Source organism: Microcaecilia unicolor, chromosome 3 (genome assembly GCF_901765095.1).
Source record: "Microcaecilia unicolor chromosome 3, aMicUni1.1, whole genome shotgun sequence".
In the NCBI taxonomy this organism is placed as follows: Eukaryota; Metazoa; Chordata; class Amphibia; order Gymnophiona; family Siphonopidae; genus Microcaecilia; species Microcaecilia unicolor.
In genome coordinates, this window is record NC_044033.1 from 418,336,353 (window position 1) to 418,349,161 (window position 12,809).

At 44.2% G+C, this 12,809-nt stretch overlaps 1 protein-coding gene across 10 annotated transcripts in view; it reads left to right on the forward strand.

Moving 5' to 3' along the window:
* Nucleotides 1–12,809, forward strand: part of PUM2 (pumilio RNA binding family member 2) — a 334,312-nt gene that overhangs the window by 52,476 nt on the left and 269,027 nt on the right. For all 10 annotated transcript variants that reach the window (XM_030198823.1, XM_030198814.1, XM_030198820.1 and 7 more), the window contains one exon: nt 4,503–4,571. In XM_030198823.1, coding sequence (XP_030054683.1) covers nt 4,503–4,571 — 69 coding nt within the window. The remainder of the gene's footprint in view (nt 1–4,502; nt 4,572–12,809) is intronic.

The following is a 12,809-nucleotide window of genomic DNA, read 5'->3' on the forward strand; positions in this document are numbered from 1 at the left end:
CCTCCCGTTGCAGCTCCCTCTGGCCTCGTCGGTCCTGGCTGTTCCCGTGCTCCTCCTTTCAACAACTCCTGACACAGTTCCAGAAGCGGCTGTTGCTGGGCCCTCGATGCAGCCAAGGAGTCCTCCATCAATTTGTGTGCCAGTTCCTGTTGTTTTTGGAATTGATGGGCCATGAAGGAAAACATCTCCTTTGGATCCGTTGTGCTGGCCTTCTTCTCTCCTAGACAACACACAAAAACAACAACCTCCAAGTGCAGCTGATTTTATAGGTTTGCCACCCTGCAACCACACCCATGCATCAGCAAAATCCCTTTCCAGCCCTGCTATATGCTCACCGGATAGCCCAGGATTTTGCGCCTTGCTCCTCCTTCTCTTGGAGAACCAGGAAGTTCTGTCAAATATCCCACCACTGCCACCAAATGTCAGCAAGCACCCCTCCGTGCTGTCCGCTCTTGCTTCGACACCTCTCTGTGCTGTCCGCGCTCCGCTCAACACCTCTCTGTGTGGTCTGCGCACCTCGGAGCACCTCTCCGAGCTGTCCTTCTTCGCCCGCACAATTGGGGCTAATCCATCTCCTCAACAGAATTGTTCCGGCTCACTTGCAAAAAGCAATTCACAGTACTGTTTATTCTGCAGAGCACTTTTATTTCAGAGCCCCACCAGCCGGCGCATAGAGTATGCGCTGTATTCCAGCTGCTGGTCTCTGTACAACTTACTTCCCTTCTTCTTCCCCTCTCCCCACAAGCCCCCAACAGTTCCCAAAAGTTCAGTCTTGAGACTCCAAACCCAAATGAAATAGACTTTTGAGTCAGTCAGTTCCTCTACTCACTTTCTCCTACTGCCTAGGAGATAGAGGCATTTTCTCCTCCCTCACTTGTCAGCCACCAACACTCTGACAACCTCCCACCGAAAATGTACAGACTGACCTTCTTCATGTAATTACCCTCTGTCCTGAGCAGAAGAACTCCATTTGCTCCTGTTCAGCTTCTTTCATGGCCTTTTCACCGTCCTCCTCCAGCTCAATCTCCTCCCACTCCATGGAGTCTTCCCCCACCCTCTCTCCCAGGTGCTGCTCCTCCCCTTGATTGTCCTCCATCTCCCAATCACCTGCTGACCTTTCTGCCTGCTGGGCGTTGGAGTGCTGTCCCTCATGTTCCCTCCTCCCTTGCAAGTGCTGCTGGGTTCTGTAGTTCACTTCCTTTCTTGCAAGTCTCCTACCCCCTTTCCCCGACAGAGAGTGATCTTCCTTTCTAGGCCTACTGCCCCTGTCAGTTCTTCTCTGCCTTCCCTCTACCTCCTCCTTACAGTACTCAATTGGCATCTGTTGCAGAGAATAGTTTATGGACTGTAGACAAACAAGTTAAGGGTCTATAATTTTGGGGAAACCCCATTCTTTCAGAAATACACTGCAATCCACCAGCTTCTACCCTCTGACCCCTCAGCTCACTGTGTAAAGATAGCAGATAATTATTCTCAAAGATGTATTGCTACAATTGTAGATAAATATTGAAAAGAAGTGAAGAAATGGAAGAACCCTGTGGAACTCCACGTTCAAACCAAATAGGAGTAGACCTACAGTGGGGGAAATAAGTATTTGATCCCTTGCTGATTTTGTAAGTTTGCCCACTGACAAAGACATGAGCAGCCCATAATTGAAGGGTAGGTTATTGGTAACAATGAGAGATAGCACATCACAAATTAAATCCGGAAAATCACATTGTGGAAAGTATATGAATTTATTTGCATTCTGCAGAGGGAAATAAGTATTTGATCCCCCACCAACCAGTAAGAGATCTGGCCCCTACAGACCAGGTAGATGCTCCAAATCAACTCGTTACCTGCATGACAGACAGCTGTCGGCAATGGTCACCTGTATGAAAGACACCTGTCCACAGACTCAGTGAATCAGTCAGACTCTAACCTCTACAAAATGGCCAAGAGCAAGGAGCTGTCTAAGGATGTCAGGGACAAGATCATACACCTGCACAAGGCTGGAATGGGCTAAAAACCATCAGTAAGACGCTGGGCGAGAAGGAGACAACTGTTGGTGCCATAGTAAGAAAATGGAAGAAGTACAAAATGACTGTCAATCGACAAAGATCTGGGGCTCCACGCAAAATCTCACCTCGTGGGGTATCCTTGATCATGAGGAAGGTTAGAAATCAGCCTACAACTACAAGGGGGGAACTTGTCAATGATCTCAAGGCAGCTGGGACCACTGTCACCACGAAAACCATTGGTAACACATTACGACATAACGGATTGCAATCCTGCAGTGCCCGCAAGGTCCCCCTGCTCCGGAAGGCACATGTGACGGCCCGTCTGAAGTTTGCCAGTGAACACCTGGATGATGCCGAGAGTGATTGGGAGAAGGTGCTGTGGTCAGATGAGACAAAAATTGAGCTCTTTGGCATGAACTCAACTCGCCGTGTTTGGAGGAAGAGAAATGCTGCCTATGACCCAAAGAACACCGTCCCCACTGTCAAGCATGGAGGTGGAAATGTTATGTTTTGGGGGTGTTTCTCTGCTAAGGGCACAGGACTACTTCACCGCATCAATGGGAGAATGGATGGGGCCATGTACCGTACAATTCTGAGTGACAACCTCCTTCCCTCCGCCAGGGCCTTAAAAATGGGTCGTGGCTGGGTCTTCCAGCACGACAATGACCCAAAACATACAGCCAAGGCAACAAAGGAGTGGCTCAGGAAGAAGCACATTAGGGTCATGGAGTGGCCTAGCCAGTCACCAGACCTTAATCCCATTGAAAACTTATGGAGGGAGCTGAAGCTGCGAGTTGCCAAGCGACAGCCCAGAACTCTTAATGATTTAGAGATGATCTGCAAAGAGGAGTGGACCAAAATTCCTCCTGACATGTGTGCAAACCTCATCATCAACTACAGAAGACGTCTGACCGCTGTGCTTGCCAACAAGGGTTTTGCCACCAAGTATTAGGTCTTGTTTGCCAGAGGGATTAAATACTTATTTCCCTCTGCAGAATGCAAATAAATTCATATACTTTCCACAATGTGATTTTCCGGATTTAATTTGTGATGTGCTATCTCTCACTGTTACCAATAACCTACCCTTCAATTATGGGCTGCTCATGTCTTTGTCAGTGGGCAAACTTACAAAATCAGCAAGGGATCAAATACTTATTTCCCCCACTGTATATATTCGCTGTTGATTCCTGATAAAATTCTATTAACAGAAAAGCAGTTTTAACTTTGTACCCTTCCTCAGACCTCAAACTAAACTCCCAGTGTTAGAAAACCACATGTTAAGCCTTCTGGTCTTGTGTGTACTTTGCATCTGGATTAAATTGCTAATGTGTACATTACCACTGGGTTTAAATAATCAGTGTATTAATGTCTAAGTATTTGTGTACAAATTTGCTTATGCACTAAACTCTCCTGTGTATAAGGGGAATGTACAGAAAAATTATAAAAATGTGCACAGAACCTGCAAAAAGCTGTGTAGCAAGCCTCCAGCGCTTTTGTTACACAGGCAGGTAGTTATTCAACTTGCTATATGGTTTGTACTGTTATGACTTTTAAAAAATTTCCTAATGGTTCTTTTCTTTAGTTTGTTTTAGTGAGTCATGATTCTGAGGAAATGAATAGCACTTGCTAAAGCTGTATTTCCTCCACAGTGCAGCTATTCCATTGAATGCCACACGTTTCCTAAGCTATCCCAAGGGATTACCAAATGCATTAAATTTTCATTAAGAAAATCATATCATCTGATGAAATTGTACTTTAAAAATGCTTTGACTTTTTCTGTGGGGCCAGGATATGGATATATCCTGATGTGACTAAGACGACTCAGGATAGATGAGAATTATTTCTGGCTTTAAGGGAAGAGACTAAAGCTATAGGAGCAAAGTTTATGTTGATATATCCCTGCAAATGTATTGTTTACTACATGAATAACAAATATGTCTTCCTCGAGCCTGATCAGCTCAAATTTTTTTTGGATCAGAAAAGTTTAACCAAATAAATTCCATCGCAAGTTGAATTAAGAGAAATGATGTGCTAATCGACCCGGCCATATTTCCTGTAATAAATGCTTCTTTTTGTTCTCCTATTATTTTTTAGCCCTCTATTCTAATTGTGGTCTGAGGCTGAGCTATATTTACTTTATGTAGTATTGTTGAAATTTCTTTATATTTTATTTCTTTACTTGGTTAAATATTTTGTTCGGAAAACACTAGCTCGATATTGCTTGATTCAAGTGTATGGCTTGTAAATGTTTAAATTCAATTAAAAAAAAAAAGAAAATCATATCATTTTCTAACCTAAATTTGCTCTCTTCATGCAACAGTTTTTGGCACTGTATACTATTCTAGCCCACAACATAGAGCAAACTGCTGTTTATGCACAGAGCTGTTTAATATGTAAATTGTAATGATATGTTTGCCAATATAGTTACATAGTTTAGAATTCAAAATATACAGTTTACACGTGTGGGGTTTATTTGGTATTTTTCTTTTCTTGCTTCTATAGGTTCGATCTGTGGATGAAATGAATCATGATTTCCAAGCCCTTGCACTAGAATCCCGAGGAATGGGAGAGGTAAGTATCTAGAAGCGACTGTAATTCCTAGAAAGAATTTTCTTTACACTTTGTTCTCTGCTTTTCAGAAGAGACGTATTGATTGTATAGATGTTATATTTGGACATTGCAATAAGCTGGGTAGTCTAATACCCTATTGGCACAGTTTTCTGGTTTGGGTCAGTGAGGAGAAATGTATTTGGCCATTGACGGTCTTGATCGCTACCAACGAAAAGCCCCTTTCCTTGAGTTCTAAATGGAAAATGTATTGGAGAGAGAGAGAGCCAAGGAGAGTGTGGTTCTTTGCCAATTTTAGTTTAAAATTGGGTGGAAATGAGGTGTCACGGGTGGGAATTGGTTTGGGACCAGTTGAGAGCTACAAATATAGGACAGAAGTGGAAAGAGAGTGCATCAGGTGGAGAAGGTTGAGGAAATGGAAAAAGCCTGCATGAAGCTAAGTGGAGTTGGGGGAAGGGGAGCTGTGAAAATCATCATGGAGGAAAGATGGGCTGAAGTGGAGGAGCACATTGAGGTTAGGCAGTGATTACCAAACTTTTCCTGATGGAGCCCCAGCCAGTCAAGTTTTCAGGATATCTGCATGTGGAAGGCACCTTTTAAATGTAATAGGTGTGTGGCAAAACTAGGTTTTAAGCCTGTAAAACTGTATTATTTCTTGAAGTATATTTCTCTAGTTTGGCCAGCAGGTGGTGCATGTTTATGTTTAAAGCTGTTACAGAGAAATGACTGTTCCTTGTTTGGTTAGCACACAAAGAAGAAGTAACCTGCAGTGATGTGGCCAGCCACTTTTAAAGTTTGCTGTTCTGGGCTCTGATTGGCCCAGGAGCTCAAATGCAGCCAAGACGTACTTGCTTTTCCCCCAGTCTTAGCCAGGGAGGAGAGAGAGAAAAATCTCTTTGCTGAGGCCCTGTGAATAGTTACATTTGATAACCTGTGAGCAGCTATATGTCCTGAACTCAGGTACTATTTAGATAGTGAACAAATGTTTAGATAGTTTTATAAGTAATCCCATTTCAGTAACCTGTTATTTGTTTGCTGATTGCACCTTTTCTTTTCATTGTTCATGACAATAAACATTTTTAGTTTATTGCCTTTGCTTGTCTGGACTGACTAAGAATCCTGGTGGTTTGTGTGTTGGGTCTGTTACTGCTTTCTAGGACATGTGGGACCACTGGGAGTGTGGTTCCTATAACCAAGAAATCAGTGAGCGGGAGACTCGCCCAGAGGTGGTTGGGACCCAGTTGCTGGCAGGAGGAGGGCTAGTGTAGAGCACAAGTGGCAGGTGTAGGTGGACCTGAGCTGTGCTGGGGATAGACCCTCTAAGTGGCTGTGGGGTGGCCCCAGGCGTGTAGCTAGGTGTTTTTGTGACAAGGGGATTTTGAAATATCTTTTTGTCACTCGTTTTAAGCCACTGTATTGGTGTTCCACTATGTGTTGTATTAAGTTGTAGTTTTTATTATGCTTTGTCATTTTGTTACATGATTTTAATTGAGTTGTTTGATGATTTTATCAGTTATTACCCCTGACGCAGCCTGAGGGCAAAACATGGCCACGTTGGGACTTTGAATAAATAATACAGCACCTCAGAACTGTTGGTCTGCTTGCTTGCTTGAACTCTGTTTCTGATTGTGGATTATTGACCCTTTATTTTGTTTGTCTGTTCATTGTGGATATTCTGAAAACCTGACTGGCTGGGTCTGCCCAGGACAGGTTTGGGAATTCCTAGGTTAGAGGAAAGGAAGAGGAGAGCACTAAGGGGAGAACTGAGGTAGTGCTGTTATTAAATTGTACTATTTGGTTGACTACCAAAGTATCCAAAGCTAGATAAAGCATCATGATTGGGTGGGAGCTATAACTCAATATGGGAGGGGCCAACGAATCAGGTGATTTTTATGTGGGCTCATTCAGGATGGTAGATATAGCTTCTGTCCCATTTTTATTGCAGCCTTGATCCTTGTCCTCCTTGAATGGTGAGGGCTGCTAGGGGTTTTTTGTAGGTTGCATTTTTTATCAACAAGCAGAACTGAATCAGGCACATAAATGAGGGTGACGACATTGCATGTCACTGAGGGGGGGGATGCACTAAAGTCGTTAGAGCCGTTCCGTACCGAATTCCATAGCGAATCGGTAGGGAACGGCTATGCATCAAGGAAAGGGAATGCAAATGAGCTATTTGTTGTAGCTCACTTGCATTCTCTATTCCATCGTAAACCTGTCGGCCAATCTGCCGGTCAAGCATGCGCAGAGCAGCAAAGCGTTATGCTGGCTGCTCTGCGCATGCCAAAAAAGATCCAAGTGCTCGTCTTTTTTTTTTTAAAACAAAACTATTAGTGGGATTTGAACCCGCCACCTCTGGATTACAAGACCGCAGACCACAGCTCTAACCACTCGGCCACAACTGTATTTACTTGGATGTCCCTCCTTTACTTCCAGGTCTCTGAGCTGAGTGAAGCACGGCCAAAAAGGACGTTATTATTGCTTGGGGGGGGGGGGGGGGGCGCACAAAATGGATGTGTGGTTTTTTTTTTTTAAGCGAAGCTTTATTAAAAAAAATCAAACAGGCTCCAATGTTGCAGGCTCTTTTTTGGACATTCAATCCCGCAATAATAAAAACGTCCTTTTTGGTCATGCTTCACTCAGCTCAGAGACCTGGAAGTCTCTGAGCCAATCACAGCGTGTTTAGTTGAGCTAAATGCGCTGTGATTGGCCGTGCTTCACTCAGCTCAGAAACCTGGTGGAAGTAAGGGAGGAAACACTGGGCCTTCAGGATTGAGAAAAATGTAATCCTTTATTTATAATGAAGACCCACTGGGAGGTAGGAAGGTTCTCTTTCAGATTCCTATCATGATAGCTCTGAAAATGGAGGTAGTTATTCTTATCTGTGGGCTTTCTATAGATAGTTGTATAAAATCTATCTGCATCCTTTTTAATCATGATATCCAAAAAAGGGGTTTCACTGGAATCAAAGTGCATAGTGAACTTCAAATTGGTATCCAAACCATTCAGCCATCCATAAAATTCATGAAGTCTATCAGTCGTTCCCTTCCCCAGTACCAAGATGTCATCGATATATCTCTTCCAGAGCCGCAGTTCCTCCTTATACGGATGTATTTCCAAAACTTTCTTTTCAAAAGATGCCACATACAGGATAGCAATATCGGGAGCCATACTGGCCCCCATCGCTGTCCCTTTGATCTGTTTAAAGAATCTTCCTTGGTATGCAAAAAAATTGTTCTGAAGGGCTATTGATGCTAATTCAATGATAAATGCAGTCGGTATTCTTGTATTCTGTCCTTGCTCATTCAGGGTATCAGTAATTATTTGAATGGCCTCATCCTGTGGAATGTTAGTGTATAACGATTCCAAATCAAAAGTTACCAAAATTATATCTGACAGATCTTCTTCAATCTCCTCCAATAGATTGATGGCATGTGAGGAATCTCTAATTTCCTTGTCATCAAGCAGATGCAGCCATTACAGATGGGTTGTGTCCATCAACCAGCAGAGAGAGTTAGAGAGCACACTTTTTTCAGTGCCTCATACCAGCTTGCTCCACTGCCTCTCTCCAGTATTCTCTATCTCCCCTAGCAGAGTGGCTGCAGCTTCTTCGAGCTCCATCTAAAATCTGCCTGGAGGTTGCTCCTGTGCTTTTGCCAGTTGTTAGCAGGGGTGTTGGAGGCTATAGCAGCTTCACTTTAAAGGCACATAGGTTTGCCCTTTCCCTGCCTTACCCATACCTCCGTGGATGTTGACACATTGCTTAGCTTTCCCTGTCCTTCCCCACCAAGAGTGGATGCAGGCACATAGGGTTCGCCCTTTCCCTGCCTTTCCCACTCACCTGAGCCTCCGGAGTTCTATTTACCTCTGCTTTCCTCACAGCGTTTAAAAAAAAAAAAAAAAAAGCGCTTAGACGCTGGAACAGAGGTTTTTCCTTGCCTTTTTCTGTGGGACCGGAGCTGTGATACTCGGTCCAGTGAGGTAAGAATGTTTTCTGACTCCTCCGGGGTGGGCCCGCGATCGGAGCGATTTTGGCGCGAACCGCCATTTTGAATTTTACCGCCGTTTTCGGCGATGGCTGTGGAGACAGTAAAGCGCTGTTCCAAGTGTGGCACGCGCAGATCAGCAGCGGGGCTCTGTAAATCGTGCTGTACAGACGTTAGAGCCGGCCCGAGCATGGCGAGCGACGATTCTTCGTGCTCTGAGCTGGCAGTGGGCGCCATTTTGAGTTTACCACATGGCGCAACCTCCGCTGAGACAGAGAGTCCTGAGCCCGGGAGGAGGCCTCGGAGTGAGGCTGATATGGGAGCTACTAGCCCCGGCAGAGATCCGGGTGCCCAGGGTGAGTTTTTCTCCCCTGATTTTGTCTTATTAATGCATAAAGCATACATGCTTAAAAGAGCTCTCCCACAAAGCCCGGCATGGGCCTCTTCTAATGCCCCCCCGGTGGATTCTAGCCTGGGTATGCCCTCTGAGGCGTTATTCCCTGATAATTGGCAGAATATGAAGCGCAGAAGGGCTCATTCCCTTTCAGAGAGTGCTGCACCTCCATTTTCCCCCCAGTGGTCGTGCTGCGAGGATTCGGAGGACTCTGGCAGGCCTTCATGGTCTGAGGAGCCAGAGTCTGGTGCAGAAGTGACTCAGGATCTGGACGATCCCTCCGCGGTGAGGATTTTCCACCGTGATGAGCTGCCAGCGCTTATTTCTGATGCCCTGCAGGCTCTCTCTATTGAGGACCCTGCCAGTGGCACAGCCTCCTCTGTGAATCCTAGGATGGCTAGTACCAAAAAGCCTGCTCGAGCCTTTCCTTTGCATGACTCCATCCAGGAGCTTATTTCAGCTCAGTGGGCTGACGCCGAGGGACCTTTTAAGGTTTTCAGGGCTATGGGGCAATTATACCCTCTGAGTGAGGAGCATATGGCTCGCTTTGCTATGCCTAAAGTGGATGCCCTAGTCATAGCTGTGACAAAGAGAACTACCCTCCCTGTTGAAGGAGGTGTTGCCCTGAAGGATATTCAAGACCGTAGACTGGAATCAGCACTTAAACGGTCATTTGAAATTGCAGGTCTCACTATTCGGGCGTCTGCATGCAGTTGTTATGCTGCTAGAGCCTGCCTGGCTTGGTTGCAACAGGCAGTGGAACAGCCTGGTGATGGAGCGGAGCCCTTTTCAGATGTGGCTCCGCGGATGGAGTCGGCCTTGTCCTTTCTTGCTGACGCCCTTTATGATATTGTCAGAGCTTCGGCTAAACACATGGCAGTAGCAGTGGCGGCTCGCCATCTTATTTGGCTACGGCATTGGGCGGCAGACATGGCCTCTAAGCAAAGGTTGGTGAAGTTGCCCTTTCAAGGCCTTCTCCTGTTTGGTGAGGAGTTGGAGAAAATTGTGAAGGGCCTGGGTGAGGATAAACCCCAGCGCTTGCCCGAAGATAGGCCTCTGCCTTCCTCTAAGGGTGCGGCGGTCCACTCCTCTTACAGACCTCGCTTCCGCGAAGCTCGAAGGTACCGCCCGGGGCGTTCTTCTGGGTTCACTTCTCGTGCCCGTTTTCAGCATTGGAACTCCTTTCGCTCGGACAAACGTTCCACAGCCACTGGCTCAAGGCCTGGAGTTCAGGGGCGACCCTCTCAATGATGGTGCGTCGGCCCTCTCCTCGAGTCCTGTCGTCGGAGGACGTCTTTCCCTCTTTGCCAAGGAGTGGGCCAACATTTCCTCAGATCAGTGGGTCTTGGACCTGATCAGAGACGGTTATAGAATAGAATTCGACGCCGCTGTAAGAGACGTGTTTGTGGAGTCCCGATGCGGTTGTGTTTGGGAAGAGGTTTTTGATCCTTCTCAGCTTCCAGAGCATTCTGAAGGCTTTCTTTGTGACCAAGGTTATTTGGTCATCGAGTGTTGGTCTAGAATGGCTTCCAGGATTTTGATTGCTTTCTATTGGGAAGCGTGTTTGGTCAATCGTAAAAGTGTGGTAGGGGATAGGATGGAAGGTGCTAGATACAACCAAGAATTTGGTTTTCTCTCTGTTTAACCTGAAGATGGCGGCCCAAGTCTCTATTGTGTCTAGGCCAGTCCGGATCCAGTCTGTGATGTCGGTTAAGTCACCAGAGAAGGGTATGAGTATTGTCACGTCGTCTGCATAGATATATGGTTTCAGCACTTACACTTTTGCTGCCAAGTGGTGCCATCATGGTGTTGAATAGTGTTGGGGAAACTGGAGAATCTTGTGGTGCACCACAGCCTGGGGTCAAAGAGGGTGAGATATGTGCTGATTTGACTTGGTATAATCTGGATTGGAGGAAAATCTTTTTCATTTTTACTGCGATTTCCATCCTTTTTGCTCTCCAAAAGTAGCATTGCTTTGATACATAAATGACATTTTTTTAAATATGGAATAGTTCTGAGAGACAATTTAAAAAATATTTTGTCATCATTCCACTATTACATTTGACAGCAATCATCATAGGCAGACTATTACGTTTCTGAATATACATTTAACATTAGAAGATGGGCACCTGTTATCTCCAATTTTTTTCAGACTCTGCAGACAAAAGCATTTCTGCATTTTAAGAGTGTGCATTATATGGCTTTAAAGTCAAGTTTACCGTTCTCGCAATTTTTCTGACATAGAATCTACTGTACATCAGAATATTGAATATCTGCACTACTGGCAGAGAAATTGATATCCCATGGTTATCCCCACACATTTGGTTAAAAATGCACACAAAACAGCAATGTACAATGATTGTGGGAGCCTTTTGTGAAAATGTAAGAAGATGAAGACAATCACCTGTGTTTTAAAAGACTAATATAGCTGAGGGATATGCACGGGTAATTAGCATATATTGGTCAATCCTTAAGATATACACTGGTTTTGCACATAAACACTCTATGATAGCATACACCAGAAATAAACTTTTAAATGATTTTTATTCAGGTGAGAGATGTTTACATTGAAATATCCAATAATTTAGGACATAATTCAAAATACTAATTAAGTTATCTATAAACAAAACTAACCTAATATGTTCAACAGAATAGTTCTCAGATATATAACTATTAATAATCCTAAACAAACTTTTTATTTAAAATCGTAAACTTCTTCAAACTAGTTGTGATATGACAGGTAAATGTGCAACCACACGATCACACCAACTCCCATTGAATTAAACAATTAACACACGCAACAACCTAACTTATGGAAAATCGTTTTAAGATGTCCAAACTGGTTCAAAGAAGGAGTCTTATGTTCAACCAAATCAAATCTCACGATGTGGGCAGAAAAAATTAAATTTTTAAACAAGGTAGAAGATGTTATTACTACTGTTGTTACTAAAACTATTTCATGTTCCATGAGAGATATTTCCTTCAAATTAAAGGGGTTGCTATGGGGGCTACCGTTGCCCCCATTGTAGTCTATCCGTATATGGCAGAATTTGAAAAACAATTTGTGAATCAGTCTAGCTTTGCTGATTAATCCTCTGGAAGGATGTTTTCCTAGTTTGGAAAAGAGATAAGGAAGTTTTGTTAACACTTTTACAGTATTTAAATGGCTGTGATCCCAATATATCCTTCACATCATCTATAGGATTTGATCAGATTCAGATCAAGCTAGCTCAAGGGTGTTTTGTAACTCAAGTATTCCGAAAACAAACAGAAATTCCTTATTACATTATAGGAGTTTCCATCCCAAATATTTTTTCTTATATTCCACCAGTGTCGCTATGCTCATATTAGCCCTCTCCTCAAGTCACTTCACTGGCTCTCTATCTGTTTCCTCATACAGTTCAAACTCCTCTTATTGACTTACAAGTGCATTCACTCTGCAGCTCCTCAGTACCTCTCCACTCTCATCTCTCCCTACTCTCCTCCCCGGGATCTCCGTTCACTGGGTAAATCTCTCTTATCTGCACCCTTCTCCTCCACTGCTAACTCCAGACTCCGTTCCTTTTATCTTTGTGCACCATGTGCCTGGAATAGACTTCCTGAGCCTGTACGTCAAGTTCCATCTCTGGCTGTCTTCAAATCTAGGCTTAAAGCCCACCTTTTTGATGCTGCTTTTAACTCCTAACCCTTACTCACTTGTTCAGTACACTTATTTTATCATCCCCACCTTAGTAATTCCCTTATCTCTTATTTGTCCTGTTTGTCCTAATTAGATTGTAAGCTCTGTTGAGCAGGGACTGTCTCTTCATGTTCAAGTGTACAGCGCTGCCTACGTCTAGTAGCGCTATAGAAATGATAAGTAAT